We start from the raw sequence: 27,933 nt of genomic DNA, 5'->3' as shown, positions 1-27,933 counted from the left end.
GCAACCTTTTTGTTTTTACAGTTCTCAGAACTACAGCTTTCTGGAGAGGTATTAGAGAAAAAAAAAAAAAGTTCAGAAGAACAAATATTCCCACTTATCAGCCCCACAAAGACTTGGAACTTCTTTTCTTTAAGATAGCTTTTTAAGGAAGTCCGAGTAAGGTTCTAATTGTGTCAGAAAGTGGCTGAACTCAGTTGACTCCAAATCTGGGAGTTGTTAATGTGGTGTGAATTCATCTTTCTACCCTTCATTCTCACTTGGCTGTACTTTCTATGCTGCATCTCTAAAACAACACAGCTTGAGATTTTTCTCTTTCTATTTTTAGGTAAGCCTGTTGACTTCTTTATCTTTTAAATTTTTCTCTGCCTTTTAAAACTGAAAAATGAACTGAAACTTCATGTGCTTAATAGCTCTTTCTTGTATCGTTATGACTTGTGTTACTTTTATTTTTGTTGAAGTGTACTAGGAACTCATCTAAGACAAAAAATCAGTTTGATGCGTAAACTTTTATAGCTCTGCACAGGACTCTGGAAATACACTTTTGGCCATGGCTTAAAACATTCCTGATTATTCAGGCCCAGCATTCTGTTGAATTGAGCCTATCAGAACCATTATAAATTCATAATGAAAATGCTAACAGAGCTTGGATAAATAGCCAAATTAATCTCCTTTTTTTTTTTTTTTTCTTTTCTTAGAATGAGTTCTTGCAAATACAAAAAGTTGGTTAGGATGACAGCATCAGAGATGAACAGCAAGTCCATGTCATTTTTTCATTTCTGTGCCTCTGTCTGATCTTTACTGTGCTTTTGAAAAAAAATACCATTATTCCATTGAAGTCCTTTTTAATGTGTTTAGTGTGTTTTTAATAGTTGGTGACTACTGTTTGGTACAAAAATACTTAACTGCTGAAATAGAGGTTTAACACAACTGCTATCTGCTTGATCTCTGTGGGTTTATTAAATGTCATCTCAAATGTCTGTTTTCCATGATATTACAGACTTTAAGGATTTTAACATGTTTATTAAGGAAAAATATTTTTTATTCATGGAAAACTTTTGTTTGGTTGCTTTTATTTGGAGTTAGAGGTGGGTAAAATTGTGATACAAATTGAGCTTTCACTTATTGCAGTAGAACTAAAAATTAACCTGTAACAGGTTCTACAAAAGCTTGAAATTTGCTCTTACAGTGATTAGCATATCTCACTCCAGGAAATAAATATACTGTTTGGAGACAGTGGGGGGAAAAAAAGAAAACAGTCATCTCTGCATTGGTCTTCATAACGACATAATTTGTGTTGCATCTTTTCCAGCCTTTACCAAAGGACTTTGATGGAATAATGGTATTTTTTTCAAAAGCACATTAATGCTCATGTACAGATGTTTTTTTCAGTGTATTAGTTCTACATGAAATTTCAGATGAAGTGGACTTGTATCTGATTCTTCTAGCAAAAAGAGAAAATGGACTTTCCAATAGAATGTGAAATAAATCTCATAAATCCATTGGTCTTAGCTACTTCTGTAGTCTAAAGTTTTCACACATTATGTAGGTTTAACAAGTTCTGTGAAAGCTGAGATGAGGAACTTGTCACTAGTGAGGCTTCTTCGGTATTTCCTGTGACTGTCTTCTGCTGATTTAAAATAAAAATATATATGCACTGTGTGTTTGTTTATATGTATAAATATATAGTGTTTTGACAACTATATATATATTTTAAATTTTAATTTAATATTAAAGAACTTATTGTTTTATTCTAAAAATGTTCCCTGCCCTTCCCTGAAATGGATAGGAAAACTGTAGAAAAATAATTTTAGGTTGTCAAATTCCTTGAACTTTAAATCATCTTACCATCACCACTCTTTTGCTTCATCCATCTTAATCTCTAATAGAATAAAAGGGTAATGATGAAATTCTATACACAGCTGCAAATTAACTGTTAAAGGAATATAGTTGACAGTGCAGTCGGTTACTATATACCCGACTGTCTCTGATAACCGCCCCTCTCTCACCTGTAGGCGCCACCAAGGAATCGAATGATTTATTTATGAGGACTGTTCCTTAACTGACGGTAGGTGTCAGAGTAAGTCTTGTAATATGCTGCAGCTAAAAGGATTTAACACCGCTGATTTCTCTACTTCAGACTATTTTGCATGCTTTAATGCTTACAATATCCTTGTGAAGGCAGTAGCTAAAGTTGATACTAACAACAATAATTTTATCAGGTAGTAGACAGTGATTTTTTTTCCCTGTTCAGGCATTACTGGTATTTTGCTTCAAAAGCGTACTGCACAGTGCTTACGCAGATGTACACCAAGAATCTCTTTTTAAAGTGTTGAAAAGTTAACATGCTCAGATAAAGAGTGCCACCATCTGGGTTGCCAGTTTTACTCCTAGAGCTTTTCCTTTCTTTGAGATCTGAGATCATACTCTGTAGCACTAGAACTTTGTTGGTTACTAAAAAGCATATTAGAGATATCCAGGGTGCTGCGTCCTTGGAGGATCTTTAGAGAGGGTAGTTTAATCACAGCCAACACAGTCACAGTAGAAAAATACTAATAATCTGTGAAATGGAGGGGAGGGGTAGGAATAGCAATAAGCATGCATTTACTAAATTATACTTGACCTTGAAAACTTTAGTTAATAAAACTCAAGACAATGCTTTTACTTTTAAACCTTGATACTGTTTGTTATCGTAAAGCGATCTGTGTATTAGAGCATATATTTTTAAATTGATTTGACTTGTATTTTTGGCATCTAACACAGCCAGTGGATCACAAGGCCTCTCAGTGCTTATGCCTTCAGGCTAACTTGAAACAGTCTTACTCTCTGCAGTGTGTGGTTGTGTTAGTCCACGTTGCGGTTCAACATACTTCGCACCATCCACCATGCCAACCCTACCTGAGGACAAGGATCAACCAAAGGTGGCACAACACAACAGTTCTCCACCTGCCAAGGTAAGAACTCTTACAAATATATTTTTCTGATACTTGATTTGGAATCCTGAGGCTGAAACTGTTAGTTTGTATACATTTAGGATTTTGTAAAATAACATCTAGTGCCTTGCTGTATATCGGTGGGTTTTGATTAACTGATGAAGCTATGAATGATCTTTCAGTTGCTCTCTCAAAATTTTGTAAGTATTTTATAGATAAAGGAATGGAAATTGTATTGATGTTATTCCAGAAAACTATAATCTTTGAGAAAAGAACTTAGATTCCTACTTCGCAGTAGACTTGAAACATGTAGTGTTGCTTTTACAGATGTCTGAGATGATATCCAATTTGCGTGTGTGTGAAAGAAGGAAATCTGATTTTTGGTCTGTACTCAGTGCTATATTTTCCAGAGTAGTAGATGAACATATACTGAGACTATACCAAGTGCACATGGGTCCTCCCTAGAGACATTCATCACTTCGCTAACCCAATTTATTATAAATATAAGTTTTAACATGTTTTTGCAGATAAATTTAAAAATCATTAAGTGATGATGGTTTTGCCTTTTAAATAGTTTATATCACTGATAAAAAGTAGTTTTATGTTCTAACATTTTATCTGTTGTTGTTTCTAATAAATTGTTAGCTTAGCTGAAGTAAAGAATTACCAACTCACAGGTTACCCAGATCATCCTGTTTGATGCAAACTGTTATAAAGGAGGAGAGGATTTACAGTCTGGCACATCCTCAATTAAAAATGTATCACTTACTGGATTTGAGGACACAGTATTCTACACTTTAGGTGAAAACATCCGCTACTTCAGCATCATTGGAAAATATTGTCAGCAGTGAACTCTACATTAATTTGTCATGCATTCCATCCAAATTGCCATCGTGTTGAGTGTTAGTTTCCTGGCTTGAGATAAACACCATAGATGCATGCAACTTTATCAGACTTTTAGCTGAGAAGAAACTAAAAAGTCAAAAAGTTGGTTTGTTTATTTGATTTTAATTTTAATTTATTTTTTTTTGCTTTGTTTTTAACTCTCCCACGTTAAGAGTATTTGAGAGTACCAAAGACTTGCTAGATAAAATGCACCCACTAGTGGAGGGCTGGGGGGCTTGGGGGCTTGGGGGGGGGAAGCTAGCAGACATCAATGACTCTTCCTCATTTTGTTTCAGCAAAGAACACTTCTGAAAAAAATGAAAACAAACCATACATTGTGCATAGTTTCTTGTCTATTTCGAGTATCTTTTTATTTGGTGGAAGAGCAGGGCTGTATTTCTGAAATTCATTTTGAGAAAGCAGATCTTGTTTTCCATTTCAGTTTTTCTTACAGCAGCCTCTGTTGACCACTGTGACCAATTAAACATCTGGGTTGCTGAGGGAAGTAGTTGTGAAGTTCCCTTTAACACCAGTGTGAGACCAGTTAGCCTAATTCAAAGCACTTAAACCCCTTGTTTGGAATGTCATTTGAATTAAGAGCATTTAGTTGAACTCTGTGTGCTGTCCAGTTAAACATACTGGAAGTACTGAACATTTTAAAAGGGTTCCATTAAAAATAGTTTATCCCAGCATAAATAAATAATAATGAAAAAAAAACCTCAGGTGTCTTTTTTTAGCCACTTCTGCATTTTAACTTAATTAGATTTGTTTCACATTAAATTAATATGTTTTTGCTGATATCCTTAATAACTGATTTTAGGCTTTTAGCAACGAAAATTAGAGTCTTAAAAGTTAGGTTAAAAGATTTATAGTATTTATAGTATCCTACTGTTTGTCCTACACTTCTAGGATTGGTTGTGAGATGCCTTCTTTATCTCTTTTCAAGTGAGAAGTTTTGCCTTTTTCCAGCTTTCTCTTTTTGTTGTATCCTGACCGGTATTTTTCTGTCTATTCCGACTGCTGAGGAAAAACATGTCTAATGCTCATAATATTTTTGGTACACTCATTATTCCATCAGTCAAGAGTCTGCATTTATTCTTTTCTTCTTCCAGTTTAAATTTATGTTCCACTTTCATCAAATCACTGCATGTTACTTGTTCTGAAGATGTCCCATGCTAATTTTGTCTTTTTTTTTTTTTTTTTTTTTTTGCATCTCTTTCAACTAAATATTTCAACTACAGAATTTTATTACCTTCCTTACAAAGCTCTCAATGCAGCACTTCACTTAAACATATAAAATCAAGGTGATTTAAAACCACATTTTACTCAAAAAAACTGCTCTGAGACGTGTTATTTGTCAGAGGCATTTCATGTGAGTTGTCTGTTCCGGACCAAATTTATTCTGCCATTCAGTCAAGTCCTTTCATTATTTTCTGAGGATGAGGCCATGTGGCAGAGGATTTGTTTTTCAGTGCTTTAAAGAACTCAGGTGGTATACAGGAAAGCTTTATCATCTGACTGTTCTGGCATGGTAGCCCTTGTAGCAGAAGTGCATTTTTTCCATTACTGTTCAAATCCATCCAAATTTGGCTGGATTATAAAACTGTTTAAGCATGTTTTCTGTATGCTTAGCAAGGGCTTGGTAGAGCTTAACAGCCAGAATCTCTGCAGATCCTATCTGCCCTGAGCATCCTTGAGCCTCTTCTACACCATCTTCTAATACGGACAAAATTGCATTTGTTATCTTCCCAGCCCTGCACAAAACCCCTCCAACAGGACTAGAAAGCACAAGATCATCCTTGTAGAGTGTGTGAATGGATTCTTATGTGAAACAGAGGTGGAGTCAATTTTACCCTCCGTTTGTATGGGAGAAAGGCTTGGGACAAAAAGGGAATAGAGACTGATAGCAAGCAGTCACTGGTACTAGGAGGTGAGGCAGCTATTGCAGATGGCTGAAGAACAGTTTTGTCTGGAAGCTAACATGGAGAGGGCATTTATGGACAGGCAATAGGAAGGTAATGGAAAACTTCTGTCTCATCCTTGTGCAGATGCACAATGTGCAAAAGTATAAGTTTCCAGTTAGAGCTCCTGTTCCAAGATCTGCATATATCAGTCTGAATGCGCCTTAGGGTATGTTTTTTCTTCGTTTCTTTGAAGTCAGCTGGCCTTGAGAAGAGCTTCATGTTCTAGCTCTTATTGCCACTCCATATAAAAAAAGATTTGTACAATAGGAAGTGTGAGTTTCCATCTATGTAAAAGTTGAACTGCTATAGTTGCTGACTGTGATTAGTGTTTTCTATCTGACCTTAACTAGCCTTGACTATGGTCTTTTCCTTTTTTTTTTTTTTTTTTTTTTTTAAATGACCTGTTTTTAGAGTCTTAAAATGGAATTGAGTGATTTTAAGGCTGATGTTCTTATGTCATGAAAAACTTGTACTCTTCATCAGTGAGGAGATTAATATAAACAATGTGCTTGTGTACTCAGCGTGGCGATCACCTGCATTTTTGTCATTGACAAAATACAAAATAAATAACAAATTGTCATAGACAAAATACATTGATACTTAATAGCATTTTCAAGAATTCTACTAAAATTGGTTTTAAGTTGTTATAATACAATATTACTTGTGTTTGTATCGCATAATAGATGGTGCTTTTCCATTTTTACATTCACAATGTTACAGGAATATTTTTCTTAAATTTAAATGTTCCTATTTTCTTGGCATGTTACCTCTTCCACTCTCCTATGATTAAAAATGTGAACTTGTCCAGAAAAGTCACATGAGGCTTATGACTATAGAACCGTGTAGCTGTGTGGAATGTATTTATTTATTTACTTTAGTTTTAAAAAATAAATAAGATTGAATTTGCAACCAAACCAAGAACTCTAAATTAGATGTACAATTCAAAACTTATATTATTTGCATTTCAGAAGAAAAGTTGTGCTATATGCTGCATTATTATACTATTTTCAAAATTCTTCTAGAGTTCTTTGAATTAATCAGAATATATTAATTCAAGGAGAGTAAAAAGTTTCACTTGTTGAAAGGTGTTCTATTGTATCTGATACCCAACAGCTACATGACTACTAATATTTTCTGTATGCATATAATTTCACTTCAATTTATTACTCTTGGCCACTTGTTTATTGTAATAAACATTATGACTACACTAATTTCTTCACCTGACATTAGATGACTGTAACAAAACTATAAATTGATGGCCTTCATTTTGAAGAATTGAAATTTCTCTGCTCTAAACCTTAGACAATAAAAAGCTGTTATAAAAACACTAATTTATGCATTTAAAGAATGCATCGTGTAATAGTTTAGCTTATCAAGTCAATCTTAATGAATATTATTAAAGTAACCAAACTTGTTCTGAATTTTATTGCATTTGTGTCAGCCTGTAGTAGGTAAGCATTCTTAAAAGGAATAAGCACAACTGAGAGTATTTCAGTAAAAGCAAAAAAGTAAAAGCAAAAAAAACAGCAGAATGTAAGTGGCTTTGTGCCATGGGTAGTAAACATGCTCTTTTAGCAAATTCAGAAATGTCATAGAATCACAAAACGGTTTGGTTTGCAAGGAACCTTGAAGATAATCTAGTTCTGCTTCCGGCCACCCCCGCCTATGCCCAACATCAAGGACAGGGACACAAACTTCATCTAATCCAATACCAATGGAAGTAAAACTAACTAAATAAATAAATAATCTTAGGGAGCTTTGGGTTGTAGTTTCAAGAAAAATTTAGACTCAAATGACTAAATAAGGAAGCCAGTTACATTTTGAGAATGTAGATTTTTATTTTTATTTTTATTTTTTTTTTGGATCTTACAATCTGATTGATGGCAGTTCCCTGCCATTTTGGGGAAGCTTTCATTCCAACTATAATTACTTGCACTGCTATGGTATGTTCTATACAGGATTTTACTTGAAATTAAAAATTGCTACCTTCTAAAAGGTGTCTACACTCCCTCCCTGCCTATGCCCCACACCATTCCTCCCCAGAATAATTTTGCATTAATCCCTTTTTTTGATTTGTTGACCGACTGAAGAAACAGGGTTGGTTTTGTACAAGAAAACCTTCTAACAACACAGGGGTTGATTTCATTTGATTTGTGTGTGTTTGTGAAAGAATCTGAATGTAGTACATGGTGGAAGAAATCCACAGTTCATTATTCCAACCTGATCCATCTCCACATCTCCATTTGGGATATCTCACAGAAAACAGATTCCTTCTCTTAAGCTCACTGGCATCGTTGTGGTGGAAAGTGTGGAGTTAAGTACAAGGGCAAGTTATCATATTTTTTAAGAAGACAAATGTACATTGATACTTGTTGTCAGTTTCTTTTGTCACTTAAATTGTATTGTTCTTATTTAAATATTGCAATTATGTATTCTTAAAATATTTTTTCCAATTAATGGAAGGGATAAACAAGTAGAAAACTGACGAGATGACCATATAATTATTATTTTTTTTCTGGATAACATGTGCAAACTTAATATGATACTTATTCAAGTTTTCATGGTACACAACTAGTATTTCAAAGCTTGTGTACCTACATTAGCACAGTTATACATTGCTGTTTTTCACTCTTGCATTCAGCTCTTAAGTTCTTTAGGTATTAGACCCATTCAGTAAAAGAATGGATTTGTTGTGTAAAAAAATCAGTTTGTCTATCATTATAAGGTTTTCCCAGAATTTGCATTCGTATTAAGTTAAGGTTGTGTGCATTAAACCTTCGTAAAGATAACTATCCAGGTCTCCACCACTTCTTTTCAGCAGTTTAACTAAAGGCCTCTAATTCACATATGTTTTATCAAATAAAATCCAATTCTCACTTAGTTCAGTCATTTTCTCTTTAAGCTAAATTGACAAATGCATTTTTATTTTTCACATCAATGTTCAGTGTTTTGACTTTCTGTTTAACTACACTTTTATTTCTCACAAAACATTCAGGACGCTACTGTTGAAGGAACAATGCGCACTACACCTTCAATTGTTCTTCCAGAGAATGCAGTTATGCCTGATGTAGAAATTGATAAAAATCTGGTTAACAGGTACTACATAATACATTTCTGATCTATGTATAAATTGTACAGTAATTCCAGGATCTGTGTAATATTAAAATATTATCGATGTGTCTTTGTAATTAGATTGTATTGTATTTCTATTTTGATTACTTTGAGGTGTGGGTAAGCAGGGTGATGGGAGTACAATTGATACTGCAAGAGTAGAGTTCCATGTGTCACTAATCCTGCCAACCTAAACTGGTGTCCTTTAAAATTTACATGAACTTTCTAATCTTTCAGAATAGCATAATTTGAAACTTAAACAGAAATGTGAATTTAAATTTTGTATGTTTTTGACTAACAGTTGCAACTTTCGAAATGTGTCTTTCTGTTAGTAAATAAAATATGGCCTGGTGAGGAAAAAATTATTTGGTCCTTGTGTAGGCATAGAATGGTGTTTGTGCCCTACAAGGATGACTGGCAGTGACGTTTCTCATGTTCCATGCATAGAACACAGTAGCCAGTGTGTGATACTTTTCTGATGTCCAGATTTTAAACATTTACTTGGACACCATCTGTAGGCAATTGCCATGGTGGTGGGCAAATACCCCACCCTCCCCCCATTGGAAGATTTTCAATTTAGTAGTTAAATCCCTGATTCTGGTCTATTAATTACATAATACCAGTAGTGCTGCCTTGAATTATGTAAATATTTCTGTTGAAGCAAGAAGAGCTTTGTAGACTGATACAAAGTTATGAAATAGTGAAAATTTTCATAGTATGTTCAGCCCTCAGTGTTGACTCTTGCAATTGGGCATATCTTATATATAGCTAGCTATATGACCGTCTTTTGGCAGTATTCATAGCGTCATGCTGAAAAATACACATTGTAGCAATATTTGCAATCTGTTGGAATTGTTTTCTCTACTGAAAGGAAAATGTAGGAACAAACTGTTGTTTGATTGTTCTTACAAGCAATCTGCACCATCTTTAAATTACCCGATGTTTTTAATGATGGAATGTGTGGTTTTGGCCAAAAAAAATGCACTTCCAACGTATGACAATTTGTAAGGCTTAATTGTAAGTTCAGAATTTCCAAGGAGGTTTGTGATAATAAAAACAATTTGCAGGTTTTAACAATAATTTTGGCAGGTATTTAATTTAAATTCTATGTTTAGCATCTTATAGTCTTATCAACTGTTGAAAATTCTTCTTAATTCTACTATATTAAGTATGTCTTTGAGAGTATACCTTCCAGTCTTGTGCATGTTATCTTTATATTGAATTAAAGCAGATATTAATAACAATTTAAGCTGATGCTGGTGAAGTTACTGTTATTGCGTATGGTGTACCTTACAAAAATTGTAGGTAGCTTGTTGTTGCTAGATAACTTAGGATTTGTTTTGTTTGTTTTGTTTTCCACACAGTACAACATATTAGAACATATTCTAACACTAGTCAGCATCTTTAAAGTTCTTTTCTCACTTTTTTTCTTTCTCTGAAAAAAAAAAAAACCAGACGCAACAGGTTTAGGTTCCTTTTTCATCTCTCTTCTTTCCATTCCTGTCTTATATCTGTTCAGTCCTCCTTGCTGTTTCAGTGAAAGATCATGGAAACAGATGGGACTGCTTTCCTGATCTAGTGAGATAAAATATCAGAAGAAAATTAAAGTAGATATTTTTTCTATGATAAACAGTTGGAAGAAAAAAGTATAACACCTAAACACAGTGAGTTTTGAAGCAGATGTTTGGGGCCATTCACGTAGGCCAGGCAAGAATAGCACTTTGAGGTTAAGCATATATGAAAGTTGCTGAATTGAAATAATAATTCTGTTTGAAGCTGAAAACTTCAATTTTCAGATGAATTAGGGTTATTTTAATCTTCTGATAAAACACACTTCTTGACCTGGAAATTGAATTTACTGATCTGATATTAGACTTGAATTATGGGAAAAAATAATCATAAAGTATCAATCAAAATTGGTACTATAATTTGCTTGCATCCATAAAATGTACCTCTCTGAACATCAAGATTGTTTAAGAGGTAGAATTATAATGCAGCCCTACAAAAGCAGCATTACCTGCTGGATCAGCAATTAATTTTCTGATGTCGTTTAAGATATTTACCTGCTATGTCAGTGTGGCAGCCTAAGAAATTATCTTAATCATAAAGTTTAGTTTAGGGAAACACTATCAACTTACAAAGACTAAAAATTACTTTTTGTAACATACCTATTTAGATGAGTTTCATGTCATGATAGAAATAACTATTTGCTTTAGTTTGAGAAATTGAAAATTCACAGTATCTTAGGTCATCAGTAAATGTCAGGATATTTCTGTAATATTCCTTCGTTCTGTAGTCTTCCTTTCTTTCTTTTTTTTTTTTTTTCTTCCTATGGCATCCTCCCATATTTTTTTTTCATTTATTTTTCTCTCTAGACCTCGTAGTCCTCATAGAAGACATTCTAACCGTGCCACTAGGAATTCAACAAGTTCATTGACTTCTGTTGGTAAGAAGTGATTATTCATTCAAGCTAGGATGTCTTCTCTGAAAATTTGACAAGCAATGAAGATGTAAACAGAATCACAGAACCATCTAGGTTGGAAGAGACCTCCAAGATCACCCAGTCCAACCTCTGACCTAACGCTAACCAGTCCTCCACTAAACCATATCACTAAGCTCTACATCTAAACGTCTTTTAAAGACCTCCAGGGATGATGACTCAACTACTTCCTTGGGCAGCCTGTTACAATGCCTCACAACCCTTTCTGTAAAGAAGTTCTTCCTAACATCCAGCCTAAACCTCCCCGGCACAATTTTAGCCCATTCCCCCTCGTCCTGTCACCAGGCATGTGGGAGAACAGACCAACCCCCACCTTGCTACAACCTCCTTTAAGGTATCTGTAGAGAGTGATAAGGTTGCCCCTGAGCCTCCTCTTCTCCAGGCTGAACAAGCCCAGCTCCCTCAGCCGCTCCTTGTAAGTCTTGTTCTCCAGACCCCTCATCAGCTTTGTTGCCCTTCTCTGGACTCACTCAAGCACCTGAATGTCCTACATACGGTCTGATTGTCTTGACTAAAGCTTTCTTTCATGTACTTGCACATCTGTAATGCATACATAGGGAGTGCATGCACAGGGAATACTGATAACATTTTAGATAGTGATCGTGAGTTTATGAGCATCTTTGACTTAATCTCAGTGGGTAATCTGTGGTTTTGATGACTTGCTCTAAAATTGTGAATATAACAGCATTATAAAATGAGCAGTCAGAAATTTTTAATTAATGCAAGCTCAAAGTTCAACTTACAGTTGTTTTGTGCTGGTTGCTCTGAAGTGCAGCAACCTATCTGGATACATGAAATACAGCTCTAATTCTGATGTTTTAAACCCAGACAACAGTGGTCACGTGATTGATTTGGTAAATGATCAGCTGCCAGATGTCAAAATATCAGAGGAAGACAAAAAGAAGAACCTTGAATTACTAGAAGAAGCAAAGAAAGTGAGCGAGAGGTTTCTAATGCGCAGAGGCAGAAAATCAAGAAGTAGTCTGCCTGAATCACCCACAGGTACGTGCAGATTCTGAAGATAAGATTTCACATTGTACTTCGATCTGCAAATGCATAAATAAATATCTACTGTAATGTATACATTGCTTCTTTAGGCATACACTTTGTTAATTTGAAGGTTAGAGTCCCTCTGTCTCTCTTCACAATTCAGTATGAAGCAGAAATGACCAATCTATATTCAGATGTAACAGTAGACAATTTTTGTAGGTGTCTGAATGATACACTGCAGACACTAATAGGAAAGCAGGAGCTATTTCAATTGGAATCTTAAAAAAAGTCACAAATTTTCTTGTCAAGATTTACTGCCTAGAGACACTATTGTACATAAAATGAAACCTTAATGACAAGATACTCATATTGTGGAAAAACATACCACCCAGACATAATTACACAGACTTTTATTTATTCTAAATATAGTTGTAAACTAGGCTAACTGGACCAGACCTTCCTTTAAAAATTATAGAATAAAATGTTTTGTTCTAGAATGTCACTTGAAATTATTTTTCCCTCATAGGAAGTATTTGAAAGCTAGGACAAAAATGCCATTTTTATTGTGAAATAGGACTTTCATTTACCTTTGAAATACCATTTCAAAACAGAATTCTGTCTTAAAATCAGCTTGACACCTTCTGTAGGGAAAAGAAAACTTAAATCTTTTTAAATTAAATTTTTCTAAATTCCTTGAGTTCTTCTCTTGTGCCCACTCCTCTGCAATGCTTACAATCTCATAAAACTGAGGGGAATGATAATTCTGGGTATCAACAAAATTTATTAGTTTGTGCTAGGTATATGAGATAAAACCTACTCTAAGTTCATAATTGGCAAAAACAATTTGGCAATTAAAGTTACTTGTCATACTTGGGACAAACATGACTGTTTGATAACTATGAGATTAATGTTTTAATTTTTGCATGAATTAAAAAAAAAATCAGAAACCACAAGGCTAGAGAATAAAATTACTTTTTTATTTGTGTATCTTGTTTTAATGAAGCAGTTTCCCCTACACTTAGTCCGAAAGTTTCACCAGTAGCATCTCGGAGCAACTCTCTCACTCTTCCTGTGCCATCAGGTAAAATGATCTATGCAGGTCCAAATCTTAAGTTATTAAAAATAAAAAATAAAATAAAACTAATTTTCTTAGTATCTCTGGAGAAGAAGTCAGAATATATGCATTCAAGCATCTCCTGAATTTGAAAAAGCTCTTTAATACCTATAATATACAAGTAAATCTTGATATATGATGATGTATAAGTAAATATTTACTTTGTGTTTTTGTTATATTTTGCTCCTGTGGTGCTGCTTAGCACCCTTTTAAATAATATTTTATGCATTTAAGTTTTCATCTTAGATGTAAGTGTGTGTGTATGTGTTTGCTAATGTTGTGGTATTAAAACTTTTGAGCAAAACCATCAGGATACACCTTAATCACACATGTCTTCCTAGGATCTGATGCATGCAAAACCACTAGCGTCGAGTCAGTATCACCAGGGCTGGTAAGAAAGAGCTGAATATTCTGCACAGTAACCTGATTATTAAAGTACTATATCATATTACACTGTTCTGTTCATCCCTGAGGAAAATTGGAAATTTTCACTACTATTTTCAATACTAAAATACAATTACTAGCATTTTTTCCTGCAAATTGAGAAACCAATAAATGTTAATTCAGAAGACCAAAACCCATGACGTAATGACTGCTGAAGGATCACAGAGAACTGTGAAGTATAGAAAATGAAAACATATATATAATCTTAATCTATGGCAAAAAACAATCCCTAAAAATACTTCATAAATAAATATAACGATGTAAAAAAATATTTACAGTTCATCTATTAATATTTGTATATAATGCAGCATAGATGTCAAAGAAAATCTTGTAAGACATACACTTCTTTCTTCCCTTTTTTGATAGAATAACAGAACTGTGAAAGAAGATGAGAGGCAAACTGCAGAGGTAAGTGTTTGATATGGTGTTGTACAAAATCTGTTGTTTTTTCTAAGCACACATGACTGACTTGTGCAGCTAAAAAGGCTAAAAACTTTACTAAGTGAACAGAAAAGCAATACTGAACTAAGAAAAAAACAATACTGAGTTGGGAAATTTCAAAGCACCTGCCAATATAGTGGTGAAAAATGGGCTACAGCTATCCTGTGTCCTGCTATGAATACATTCTCATTCCTGCTTTATCTTCATCAAAATCAATATAATAAGTACCTTCAGAATTCAAGTAAAAAAACCTACTGTGGCCATTTCAATGTACACTGGTGTTTTAGGCAGATGTCTTCTTCCAGACCCATTTAATTTAGCAGAAGAGGTTACTGTACTTAATATTCCATACCACTGATAGGATGGTACAAATCTACATGTCTATTGGGGGAGCATCTTAGGTGAATGCTTCCTAACTTGGTTGAGGTAACATCAGATGGTCTGATGTCCCTTTAAAGAGATTTTCTCTTAAGTGAATTAGGCAATGCTTTTACTGTACACACACACACACACACACACACACACACACACACACAACGCATTGCCTAATTCACTTATACACACACACACACACATATATATATATACACACACATTTCAGCACAACTTTGGAGCAGTAACTACAAAGGGGAGGAGTAACAATATAATTAGAGCAGAGCCCTCGAGTTACATTTGTTTGCTGCCTTAACATGCTGATAAAAGTGTCCTTAGACAAAAGTTTAGATTCTGTACCAGAGTAACCAAGAAACAGGCACACATTGTTTTGCCAATTCTCTTCTGGAGATTGCAAACAATTATAACCTATGGTAATGCACACAGAGAAAGATTTTGAATAGCTTGCATGCATTTATTCTATACATCTGCCTCAGTTGTCTCTGCATCTTGCTGTATCACAGTGAGGGCAGAATGAGTAACATGTCTCTACCTCCCTTCCCCACCCCTGAAAGCTGTAATTTAGAGCCTGTTAAAGCTGCGTGATAATGAAGTCCTGTGCACTCAATAGAACAGTGCAAATTATTAATCCCAGGGAACAATATAACAGAAGAAAGTATGGATTGGTGGTCAGAGTAATGAAGTACATATTAATGGGACTTTTTAGTAGTACTAAATTATATTAAACTAAAAACCCCAGCACAAAGGGAACTAGAAATGAACGTGGAAACATGACAAACACAGAGCAAAATTAGTATGTTTTAACTTTGTGTACAAAACCATATTTTTTTCCTTGGGAGGTGAGGAACTAACAAGAAAAAAAAAGTCAAATCAAAAAAACTGGAAATTAACAGTGCTGTAAGGTATAGGGCTCAAGGTGTATACTTGGGCAAACCTTACATTATGATGATGAGAATCCTAGCACTATGAGTACTTCTGGAATGGGAGAATGTTATCTCAAATGTTCAGAGAATTCCAATTTAGTGTTCTTTCAAGTGCCTTTCAAAAATTATTTCCATTGTCAAAAGCACATGTTTAAAGGCAAACATCAATGAAAATGACTCTATACGGGGAAAATCCATCATCAGAGCAGGGGAAGAGAGAAATCCACTCTTGTTTCTCTGTTTTATATGTGTCTCTCTACTTTCAGAATGCTGCTAAAGGATTAACGGATCGAAGGCCAAATGATCAAAGGAAGATTTCTCAGGGAAGGCTGGTTCCACGCTCTGCTGGTTTTGAAAACTCCAAAGAAAACCTGTCAGAACAAAAAGAAAACTTTGATCCGTGTAAGCATATAGATACTTTGTCCAAATGCTCCCCTTCAGGCAGTGATGGTGGCAGAATGTCTCTTAACACTTGTGTGAATGTTTGTGAAAAAGAACTTGCAAAATCATTCCTCAAGAAAGCAAAAGAAAATGATGCTCCTTTAAGAACCTATTTACCAGGAATGGGAAATACAGACCCCAAACTAAAAATTCCTGTTCCAGAAATGAGGGACCATAAAGTTTCTTGTAAACCAGAATTTAAACTATGTGGGCTGCGTCCTCCTCTACTACGAGCTGTATCATGGGATAGCTTGGAGCCTGGACAAAAAGATAAAACACCTTTAAAACTACCATCTGAGGAAGAGAAAAGCTTTGGTGGTAATAAATCCAACAATCAATTTAAAGCATTCAAAGACCTCCAAATCCAAGTTCAGCCTGTTCGAATGCAGAAATTGACAAAGCTCAGAGAGGTGAGTCCTAGTTATCAGTTGTATCCTGTTTTAAAGTTACTTTTGCATCTTACTAAACTTTCAACTTGCTAGCATTATTTTTACCATTTCAAAAAATGTATTCTAATATAATGGCAAACAATTTCAGCAAAATAAATACAGTATTGTATCAGTTTTCCTTTCCAACTTTAGTAAATCGAAACCTGTAACTAAACACCATGGAATTACTATTTCCTAGTTCTTGTCAAATAGGCTTCAACTGCACTGTTGTCTCCTTGTGCATGTGCTCTTGCACATAGGGGGTTTTGTCTTCAGGAAAGACAAATTGTAGTACTGGTGTCAAGGAAACACTAATTGCTTTCATTGTGAGAGAAAGGTGAGTATAAAACATGATAATTCATTTTTGCACAGTTTATGTGAACTATAAACAGGAAGCAGTTGATTAACAGCCACGTCATTTGTAAAACATACTTTGCAGTAAAATGATCTATTTTGGTTTCTAAAGAGTTTTTTTAATCTGAAGAATCTTTCCTTCCTGAGGATGTAACAATATTCTCTTTAAAGGGGTCACTTATGCTCTTTCACTTCCTTTACTTCCCTGTACAACGCTTTTCTGTTCCTTCGGAATTTTCCTCAGAACCAGAGAGACAAAATACTAACTGGCTGATTTCTGTGTGAAAGGGTTGAGACCTATGTATAAACAGAAAGCTTTAATTTGAAGTTGAGATGGTTGTTATACTTTCTTGTAAGGGCTTACAAGACCTTGTGTCTTTTACTATTTGTAAGTTTTCTTTGGATTTAAAAATCATTTTTGTTTTGTTCAGCTGAGTTGTTTTGTGTTTTGTGGACAATACCTCTCGGTATTGTCCCTTCTAAGGGTAGTTGTCCTGTCATTCGAGACTACAGGCCTTTGCAATATTGTTACATTTACAAGATCTCAAAGGACAGGAAGTGTTTTTAGCATGCATTTTTGCTTATTGAACATCCTCAGAAAATGTGTCCAGAGTTTTTGAACTGAGTGCCCCTGAGAGCAGATAAGCAGACTTAGAGTTCCAAGTTCTAACATGGTACAAATCTGTCAGCCTCCTAAAGGACAGTATTGGACTCTGAAATCTTTTTAATTAATCTTAAATTAATCTTTTGCTAAATAATTGTCTTAAATGATTGTCAAAAAGAACTTTGTCTGAAATAATTAAACCCTAAGAATTAACTACTGTATTAAAAAAAGTAGAAATAGCATGGAATGATGCAGCAACTGATGTGTATAGGACCTTTAAAAGGGAGGGAACTAGTAGTTCCTTCCCTTAACATCATAATATTTTTTTCAACCTCCGCTAGTTAATACTTTAAGACAAATACAGGGCTGACAATTCTGAGGACCTCAAATTCCGCACTTTGGTTACTTCCTTTCCACTGTAGTGCTTGGGAATGACACCTTGGTTATTCATCTTTTCTTGTTTATATAACACACATTCTTACTATATATGTACTGGAAATGTTCATATAGAGGCACCTGAGCCATGTGACTGAGTGTTTTCGTAGCTGTAAACAGAATCAGAAAATTAATACAACATGGCCTGTAATTCTAGTTATGCAGGATTTGAGCTCTGACTAGTTGGAGTTGTTTACTTATAAAGAAAAGTAGGTGTTTCATATTCTCAAATATATTTTAAATTTGTGAAGTAGGAAATGATAGAAGAAGAAAAGATAATGATGTGTAATCCTGAAGACTGTGTTCTTCCCTACCTGTAGGGAATAGTGGTACAGTAACAGTGAAATATTAACTTGTGTCTACTAGCATACCCAGCTTTGGTGTGAGTAAATCCTAATAAGTCCATAAGGTGGCAAAATCTTTGATACCTGATCTTCTGTACTTTCTCCTTTCTGGAACACTAGCTTGCTACTATGTTTTTTTCACATTCATTTACTAAAACTCCCTTTTTGTACTCGAGTAAGGGGCCCATGTTGCAAATCTTTATTCAAATGACCAGGATTTTTGCTAAGTAATGCATGTATGAAATTTGAAATACGTGATACTGATATTGTAATAACTATAACTTCATGTAAATATCTCCAGTATGTTTATTAACTAAAGTGAATGTTTTATTTAGTGTTCATTTGTCAGGTATATTTATATTGAGATTTCTAGTTAAGTTACTTGTAAATGTTACTGTTTTTCTTAACAGGAGCATATTTTGCTGAGAAATCAAAATTTAGTTGGACTTAAACTTCCTGAACTTAGTGAAGCAGCTGAACAGGAAAAAGGTGCAGTACCACAAAAGGAGTGTGTCTTTGTTACACAATTATTTTTTTTAACATAATTAACTGATACAGAAAATGAAACATTTCTTATTTTTTTTCAATTACAATACTAAATGTACTGAAGCAGTCATGGAGGAGGGTAGTAAATGGTGATTGAGAGACCAGTAAAACTAGTAATGTTTTTGGATTTGGCTGTTGATTAGGCTTGGGAAAAAGAGGAATGCATCTTCTGATCCAACAGCCAGTAGCATGCCCTTTGCCCTGTATGGTTCATGCATGGGGAGCAGGAATGGAAGGATGCAATGTGAGAGGTGATGGCTTGCATGATCTGGGACTGTTTCACAAAACCTCAAAGCTTCTGTTACACAGGGAGATGGCTGAGATATTACACTTCATGTTACCTCTGAAAACAGTCTCATCTTCCGTTTGAGTGAGACTAGATGAAAACATGCTTCTTGTCCTCTACCTGTTATTACAGTTTGTATCTTTGGATTTTCATACGTGGTAGTATTATTCCTGTCGCTCTGCTAGTACATTTCCCAGAAATTATTTAGCAGGCCTTGTTTGAAATTGTAAAATAGTTGCCATTTTACTGGTCTGTTAAATAATTTGGGCAAATCTGAACCTTCTGAGAGGAAAACATTATGAAAAACTAAGCATTATTTTATCCAGCTTTTCAACCAAGAACTCTTGAGTATCATGAACGTTTTGAAGTCTACTACTCATATAAATGATAGTCAGCACATTGAAGGTCAAACCCTTGTTAAGGCAAGTGAGGGGTCAAATCCTTAGCGTGTTTGTCAGGGAGACTTACTTCCTTACATTGTCATAAAAGCCACCTTTTCTTTTTAAGTGGAGTCGTAAATTTGCTTGAACAATAGCGAGTAGCCAGCTACTTCATTATTACTATTATGAATCAAGTATACTGGCTCCACCATGTTTTGTTATTAATGCCAAGTTATTGTGAATATCTTAGTAAACACAGCCGTGCCTCTACAGAAGTCTAGATAAGTGAGCTGTGTTAGGCTAGGGACCTTGTGGTGTTAGGCTGTGCTTCTATGAGGACATACACAATGGTTCGAAAATAATTAGACTTTTAAATGTAGAAGAAATGCACAGAACTTAAACGTAGCTGGAAATAGGAAGAACCTACTGTTCTTTTCTGCTTTTCATGATAATGTTCTCCACCTTGAAAAAATCTGAGATTTTTCACACAGTTATGAACATCTAAGAATCTGTCTGTTATGCTAAATGAACAGGAAGCCTGGGCAAAGGTATCTTCCCAGGTCTCCGATCTAACTGGGGGTCCTGACTTTCCTACAGGAGAGTCCTTCATTAAATTATGGCAAGAGGAGAGGATAAGGTAAATATTATATATGAAATTAAATAAAATTAAAGTAAAAGTTAAGTAAAATGAATTTAAAAAACAGATAATTTAGACGTATCTTGGTCCTTATGAAAGTAACACAAGTAGAGAACACAATTGCTACCTTTTAGTTCTGTTTCAAAGAAAATACAGTGTGAACAAGTACATGCTGTAGGTTCATCATAAGTGGTGCATAAAATCTTTAGTGTATTATAATAGAAATATTATTGGCAGGTGACATTGAAAGCCTTATAAAATGACTACTCTATGAAATTTAGGCTAAAATTTTCAGAAATGATTTAACTGTACTGCTAAAATACACATGCAAAAATGCTAGATGTTCCCCTAATGAATTTGGATGCAGTCTGAATTGTAGAAAAAAATGCAATTGTTAATTTTCAGTGCATTAGAGACTGTCAGAGCACAAATTACTTCAGTCTATCTAGATAAAGAATGACAGTTGTAATGGTTACTTCTGTTGCCTCTGTTCAAAGGGAAGACAGGAGGAGTGAGTGATGCATCCTCACTCAGTAAAGGAGGTAACATTATGCATTAAGGGGTGAAGAACCTATTCTTGTTGCCCCACTTCTGTTCCCGGCAGAGGTGGGATGAAATCCTCACTGACTTTTTAAAGACTATGCTTAGGTTAGGTCCTACTAGATTGTGAGATGATGACTTCATTTTTAATACATACCTTCTCAAATAACATTAAAAAGATTTTTATCTGCAAATGTCTTTAGGCCCTTCACCTCTCCCCTCTCCCACTGAAGAGGAAGAGACAAAGAATAGCTCTGATGTTATGCCCAGCATTCCTGATGTATTGCTGCGAAAACTACGCGTGCACAAATCTCTTCCAGGAAGGTAAAAGCTCTTTAGAAGTAGCAAGACATGATTTGGGAAAGGCATACTAATGGTTTTCAGTGAACTCCCTTTATTAAGTTCCATTCAGGGGGGGTCCACATATGTAGAGAAAGTGTTGCATCTTAAAATGTGTGACAGATTTTCTAAATAGTTTGGGGAGTGCACCAACTTTGAGTAGCTGACAAACTTAAAAATGAGTTTCTAAGTTCTACTTCAAAAGTCTGAAACTTAACTTGGATACTATAAATAAATTTTTATACAAATTTGTCACTAGTCTGTCCAATCCTGGTTTCCAGTTTTGCTGTTGCAGAAATAAAATCATAGTGAAAGGGTTAGTATCTCTTGAGGCCTGGTAACGTTTTCATATGGTAAAATTTAGACATGAGAGAATTCAGCAGTTTATCTGCAAGTGATGATTTTTCAGTGAGATTAAGTTTGTCATTTTGCCTGCTTAGTTGAACTTGCCTGCAAATTCAGATTCTTCCAAATTTCTGCATAAGCCTTTTCTTTGAGAGAAATAGAACTGTAACAAAAAAAAAAAAAAAGGCATATTAGAGATCAAAACAATACTCCTGAACTTCTAGAAAGAAGGACCATTCCTTCTAGTAGATTTCCTTTTAGAATAACAGTAAGTGATATGAATACTATTGCTTTAGAAACAAAATGGTTTTCCAATACACAGGGCATATTGACCTCCCATCTTCTAGTCACTACTTTAAGTATCAATATATTTTATCCACCAAGAAAAATTGACTGCTTATTGATGCCATGTGTATTGACTTTTACGTTAGGGTTTAATGTTGCAGCCAATATGACAACTAATACCTGAAACTGTACAGTGCATGATAGATATGTCAATCTCAACTTCTGTCACTGGCATCCACTAGGATTTGTGTATACAACTCCTTTCATTCCTTGCAGATGTTTTTTCTTCACTTGCATAAAATTGAATAGCTCTCTGCAGTATGGGAAGAACTGCAGGGAATAAGAACCTGTAAATTCAAACACATGGGATGACTGCCTTAAAGTGAGATCTTGCAATATACTGTTCTCTATCTCATTTCTTTTATGGTCTGCTATGAAACCACTTTTTAGTAACTTTCTCTAATTTTTGTACAGTTAGGAATCATACTTTGGGTAGAAAAATGATAAAACTCAAGCACCTGTTTTCTCAATGTCATTCACTGTCAGCTTACAACAATTAGCTAAGTTTGCAAACTTCTAACAAAACAGCTAAAGCAAGTTGGTACTGTACACAGGGAGCTGGGTTTTGAATTCTACCCATCTGTGATTTTGTGTGATCATCATCATGAGGTTTCAGCTGTTAAAAGAAGGAAAATAGGTGAAGTTAATAATCCCAAGTCTAGTAGATCACCTGCAACTCCGAAAGGGTAATTTCTGTCTTGCTCCTGTGCTTGGAATTTGCCACAACATAGCGCAGACATACATAAATATTTGCACTTGACAGAAACTTCGGTATATTTCTATCAATACTTAAGTGATACTGTGCTGTTGCTAAAAAAAAAAAAAAAAAAAAAAAAAAAAAGTGGACTTTAGCCCTTAAAAGAAAATTTTAATTAATTAAATTGAGATTTGACAAAAAGAAACCATAAAATATTTAAGGCAAGTGCTTCTGTTATTTTCAATTCAATATTTCAATAGATTTGTTTTAAGAGACAAACCTAATAAAATCTTAATTTCTATAAAATCTTAATTTCTTTGTTCTCATTTCTAGCTCCCCTCCACTTACTGAAAAAGAAGTTGAGGTAAGTGTGTTCTTAAAATGGTAGGTTTAGGCACCAAATGTACCATTGCTGTATGTTCTTGTCTAAGCTTCTGAATAACACAAGCTGTAACTCTTGATTAAAGATTCATTTAACAGCTTTCAGTGATGCAGAGTGAATTTTATCCCTTAATATGTTTATTCTGTAGTTAAATCAGGAGCATAACCAGGATTATAACTAATTAAAATTTGTCTTTAATTTCACATGCCTCAATTTTAAGTGGCTACCACTCAACTCAAACAACATTTTTATGTGGTATGGGCAATTGCCCCAGACAACATAAACAGTTAAAAGACTTAAATTAAGTAAAAATGTTTGTGCATTCTTTCTAATAGCATATACATTTGTTTTGTAAATTATTGTAATAAATTTATATGTAATAAAGATCTTATAATACTGTTGTTTCTACTTTTTAAAATATGATAGATATGATAAAACCAAGAAAAAATTGAAACTGAGCCCAGAAACCACATTAGTTTATTGCCTTTTTTTTTTTTTTTTCCATTGGCCAATAGGAGCTTAGGTATGATTTTCAATTGTATTTTGCAGTTGATGTATTTTTTACTTTGTCAGTTCTAGCCAAGAAATTGTTTATAGGTTGCTCATTATCTGGGTGGCTTTGTTTTTTTGTATTTCGCTTTTTTTTTTTTTTTTTTTTTTTTTTTTAATGTACCAGTGAAGAATATTTATTTACATAGGTGCAATCAAATGGAGCTATTGGTGACTCATTCCTCATGAAGTATTAATCCTAAGCAATAAATGCATCTGGTAAAGAAAGAAACGATCTGTAAAAGCGTGGTTTGAGAGAATAGAAACGTTAGCACTTAATCTTCTGCCTTTGGTGGTAGATGTTTATCCCTTAGGTAGAACAATGATAATGGTGAGCTCATCCCTGGATTTCCTCTGCACAGACTATCTGTTTAAAAACCTTGGGGACCCTTGGAGGAAGTCCAGCTAGAAAACAGATTCATAGTGATTCTGATACTTGTGGTAGGCTGCTTCCGTTGTTGTGTTTCTGCTGTACTGAACTTCCAGAGAAGCCTTCATGTATTAGTATTAGCCATTAGTATTTTAGTGGAAGCAAAGAGGAGTGATTTTTTTTTTTTTAATCTGCTTTTTAAATATTTTCAGTTTTCTATTTCAATATTTATTTAAGTACTGAAGCTTGTTAAATGTCTTATTTAAAAGTTGTTACTGGAAATTACAGTACAGCGGGACTTATTTAAAAATGCTTTCATTTTTTTTTCTTTAAATCCAAATAGAATGTCTTTGTGCAGCTTTCCTTGGCCTTTAGAAATGATAGTTATACCTTGGAATCTAGAATTAATCAAGCAGAGAGAGAGAGAAATCTTACTGAAGAGAATGCTGAGAAGGAACTGGAAAACTTTAAGGCAGCCATTACGGTAAGAAAACAATAAATACTTCTCTGAACTCTAGCACACATTCAAGTGCGCACACATTTGAAATGTGTGACTGTGCTTGCTTATACTCACTGTAAATTCAGCCACAAAACTTCATTCTGTGCTGCTTGAGCTCATTATGTAACCCTCTACAGTTGACAGAGCATTTTCTGCCAGGGCGGGCCACTGTTCCTGAAAGTGCATACAGGATGTTGCCCTGCCCTGCTTCAAATTCTATAAATTTGAGATTCAATTCTTGGAAGAAGCCTGTGACAAAACTACTAACATGCAGAACTGCAATTTGAGCTCAGATTCCTGCTCTCCTGAGCAAGACCATCTTCTTCAGCAGTAACCTTCAGGTGTCTCACTAGGTGAGATGCTGAAATGATCTGAAGCCTGAGTCCAGAGGTTTATGATTTGGAAGATCTTAACTGCAGATAATGGAAGGTGATATAGGAAAGAAAAGAGTGAGGATTGCATAAAGAATACATGCAGTCTTAGGAACGGGTTATATTCATTCTTTTTTTCTTTTCTTTTTTTTTTTTTTTTGTAACTGAAATGACAAATATATCTCTGAGATGTTAACTTATGTGCTGTGCACAGTTCTGTGCAAAAAAGGAGGAGGTGTATAGATAGCATGCTTCTAACTGAAATAGCACCTTACAAGGAAGTATTGCTATAGCTTTGAGAAATAGTTAGGAGAATATACATGTATATATTTTTTTCCATTTACTTTGTCAAGAACGTCAGGTGAGAAAGGATGCAGTTAAACAAAGTTTGTGTCACCTTTGTGTCACCTGGAATTCCAAATCTGCATGTACAGATCAATTGTTACTGGAAGGAAAAAAAAAAAAAAAGCACTTGGGAATATTTCGTGGATGTTCCTTTTTTTTCCTGTTTAAAGAGCAAACAGGAACAACTTGTAAAATCTTAGGGGTTTATTAATTACAATATTTTGTACACCAACAATTTTTTTCAAGTAATGTATAATACGTGCTCATTCACTGCAAACAACTAGTCATATTTATATAACAACTATTTGTTATATTCAACATGTTAAAGAATCCATAATTAGGCAACAAGGACCATGTTACCAGCACGGGGTAGATGTAATTAGCTTCCACAGAATTACAGAATGGTTGAGGTTGCAAGGGACCTTTGGAGGTCATCTTGTGCCTGAGCAGGGACACCAACAGCAGGTTGCTCTTGTCCCCTGACCTTGTCCAGGCAACTTTTGAAGATCTCTAAGGACGGAGACTCTACACCCTGTCTGGGCAAACTGTTCCAGTGCTCCATCAACTGCACAGTAAAAGAGTGCTTCCTGATGTTTAGACAGAACCTCCTGTGTTCCAGTTTGTGCCCATTGCCTCTTGTCCAGGCACTGGGCACCACTGGGAACAGCCTGGCTCTGTTGTTTTTGCACCCTCCCTTTAGGTATTTATATACATTGAGAAGGTACCCCTAAGCCGCCTCTTCTCCAGGCTGAGCAGTCCCAACTCGCTGTCTCTCCTCATAGGAGAGGTGCTCCAGTCCCTTGGTCATCTTGGTGGCCATCTGAAATGATCAAAGGAATAGAGCACCTCTCCTGTGAGGTTGGTTTCTCTCCTTTATTCAGTTCACAAGCTGCAGTCTGGCTTTTACCAGCTTTTAAAGGTACTTTATAACAAAGTGGCAACTACCATTTTCATATCAAAGCTTTTTTTCTTTACAATGGAATAATCTAACTGACAATTAAATGATGTGGCAGCTCCTGTGTAAGGTGTACCATACTAGATTTGCTTCTATCCAAGTGTGAAGTTAGCTTCATTTCTATAGGACATGTTAAATGTTTTAATGAGCTTGACCAGTATTTAGTGTTTTGTTTTTTAATCAAACTTGTAATAACTGATGTTTTATTCAAAAACCCAGCTTCAAGAGAAGGTGGATTGATTCGCATGAATTCCAGATTTGCTCAAGGAAATAAGCAATTTACACTTGCCAAGAAACAGTTGAAAATATGAAATCTCTGCATGTTTTCCTCATGCATATATTTTCATATGCCTTCCTAGGTCTTACAGTCAAATTTAGGCTGCAATTTTTTAACACGCTGGCTTCAGTGATAAGGAAATCTAAGAAATTTTTGTCATTGTACTTGTTGTTGCACCAAATTTATCATTCTCTGAGCTGTGTTCCTACACCAAAGGTTTGCACTACAAATGAGATTTCTTAACTGACTCTGGTTAAAAAAAAAAGCAAACAAAGAAACAAAAAAAAAAACAAAACACAAAAACAACACTAAGTCTGTCTGTAAGTCTGAACTAAATTTTATCAGTATTTCTTGTATTAGTCTTTTCTACAAGTAGAAAATTGATTCAATTCAAATTCATTCAAGAGATGTTCACTAATGCTTTGGTTAATAAAACATCTAAATTCACTCTTTCTTCACTCGTCCCATATGCTTCAGTACTTTTCACTATTAAATTTGAGCTATCAGAGTGATAATATTAATCAAGTGCATAAGTGTGTGTACTGACAGATGAAAAATTGTTAAGAAATTGCAATTGCCATTTGAATTACAGGCCATATTGGTTTCTATTACTTTCTTACTTGAATTCTTGAGACTCTAATGTCTGATTTATTTTCAGTATAGTTAAAGTGTCTTTGATCTGAAAGAATGTAAATTGCCTTCTTAACACCTTGTGCCCAGCAAATAAAATGTTGCAAGTTCAGGAATCACTTTTAAGTAGTACTTAAAATAAGCTTGGTATTTGTAAAGTTCATAAGTAGATAGTCATGATTAGTAACTGATTTCGAAACAAGAAGTTTTGCAAGTGTGCTCAGCCATTTTTAACCTCGTGCCTGCAATACACAGCAAAGCCCCTTTCTGAGACTGCAGTAGCAGCAGCAGCACTTGCTAGTTTCTCTCTGGTGGCAGAGGTGGTGTTCCTCTTTGTCTAAGAACTCATCTGTGCGTAGTTTTGCCTGGACATGTCTTACTCTGGTTCTGTGGCTCAGGCCAGCTCATCTGACCTAAGAGTGGCAAGACATCAGAGCAAGGCTTATGTATTTTCATTTCAGTCTTCAGCTCATTTGTGGCATCACTATGAACACAGAGAAGCTTACCAGAAGCTATTGGAGGATATTGCTGTTCTGCGGCGTTTAGCTGCTAGGCTATCTAGTCGTGCTGAAATGGTTGGAGCTGTTCGCCAGGTAAGAGCATCCTGGCATTTAACAAATGTATCCTCGCTGTATGTGTTTACTCTCTTTTTTCCCCAGACATAGGGAAGGTTTTATGAGCCCTTTGAATTTTATATGTCATTTTGGGAGATTAAAGACATTTATTATAGTGTCAGAAAAGATACCTTTTCAGTCTGGAAATAGAATTCAAACAAAAGATTACCCATGAAGCTATATAATGTGCACAATAGGAGCATATATATTATTTAGAATTATAGCTGCAGTACAAGAAACATTTTACATCAGTGCAGCAAAAAAAGAAAACTTCTGTGGGTCAAAAAGCTCAGCTAGTTCAATAACCTGTCCTCGGCAATAGCTGAAGTCAGACAACTATGAAAAGCTGTGTTAGTTGTATAGCAAGTATAAGTGACAACACAGCAATACCCTCCTAGGCTCAAAACTGTTACCTCTGCCAAATGGAGTAACGAAGCTGATGCCAGTGAGACCTTCAAAGGTTTGAAAGCAAGAGCATGTGTACCACATAACTGATCATATAGGCACACAGGTAATATATAAATA

General features: G+C 35.0%; 1 protein-coding gene across 37 annotated transcripts in view; it reads left to right on the top strand.

Moving 5' to 3' along the window:
• Positions 1-27,933, top strand: part of IRAG1 (inositol 1,4,5-triphosphate receptor associated 1) — a 102,496-nt gene that overhangs the window by 63,590 nt on the left and 10,973 nt on the right. For 18 of the 37 annotated variants that reach the window (XM_038180126.2, XM_038180129.2, XM_072039378.1 and 15 more), the window contains 14 exons: positions 2,013-2,065; positions 2,761-2,951; positions 8,775-8,875; positions 11,266-11,336; positions 12,219-12,392; positions 13,384-13,461; positions 13,836-13,885; positions 14,305-14,346; positions 15,962-16,546; positions 18,712-18,790; positions 20,894-21,014; positions 22,750-22,780; positions 24,061-24,201; positions 27,256-27,387. In XM_038180126.2, the coding sequence (XP_038036054.2) occupies positions 2,883-2,951; positions 8,775-8,875; positions 11,266-11,336; positions 12,219-12,392; positions 13,384-13,461; positions 13,836-13,885; positions 14,305-14,346; positions 15,962-16,546; positions 18,712-18,790; positions 20,894-21,014; positions 22,750-22,780; positions 24,061-24,201; positions 27,256-27,387 (1,674 nt within the window). In that variant the 5' untranslated portion in view covers positions 2,013-2,065; positions 2,761-2,882. Of the gene's footprint in view, positions 1-21; positions 326-2,012; positions 2,066-2,760; positions 2,952-8,774; positions 8,876-11,265; positions 11,337-12,218; positions 12,393-13,383; positions 13,462-13,835; positions 13,886-14,304; positions 14,347-15,961; positions 16,547-18,711; positions 18,791-20,893; positions 21,015-22,749; positions 22,781-24,060; positions 24,202-27,255; positions 27,388-27,933 lie in introns of all 37 variants that reach the window. The other 19 variants (XM_038180124.2, XM_072039388.1, XM_038180137.2 and 16 more) reach the window with 11 other exon arrangements.

Source organism: Anas platyrhynchos, chromosome 5 (assembly GCF_047663525.1).
Source record: "Anas platyrhynchos isolate ZD024472 breed Pekin duck chromosome 5, IASCAAS_PekinDuck_T2T, whole genome shotgun sequence".
Classification (NCBI taxonomy): Eukaryota; Metazoa; Chordata; class Aves; order Anseriformes; family Anatidae; genus Anas; species Anas platyrhynchos.
The sequence above is the reverse complement of the archived record's forward strand: the minus strand, read 5'-3'. Positions and strand labels throughout refer to the sequence as shown.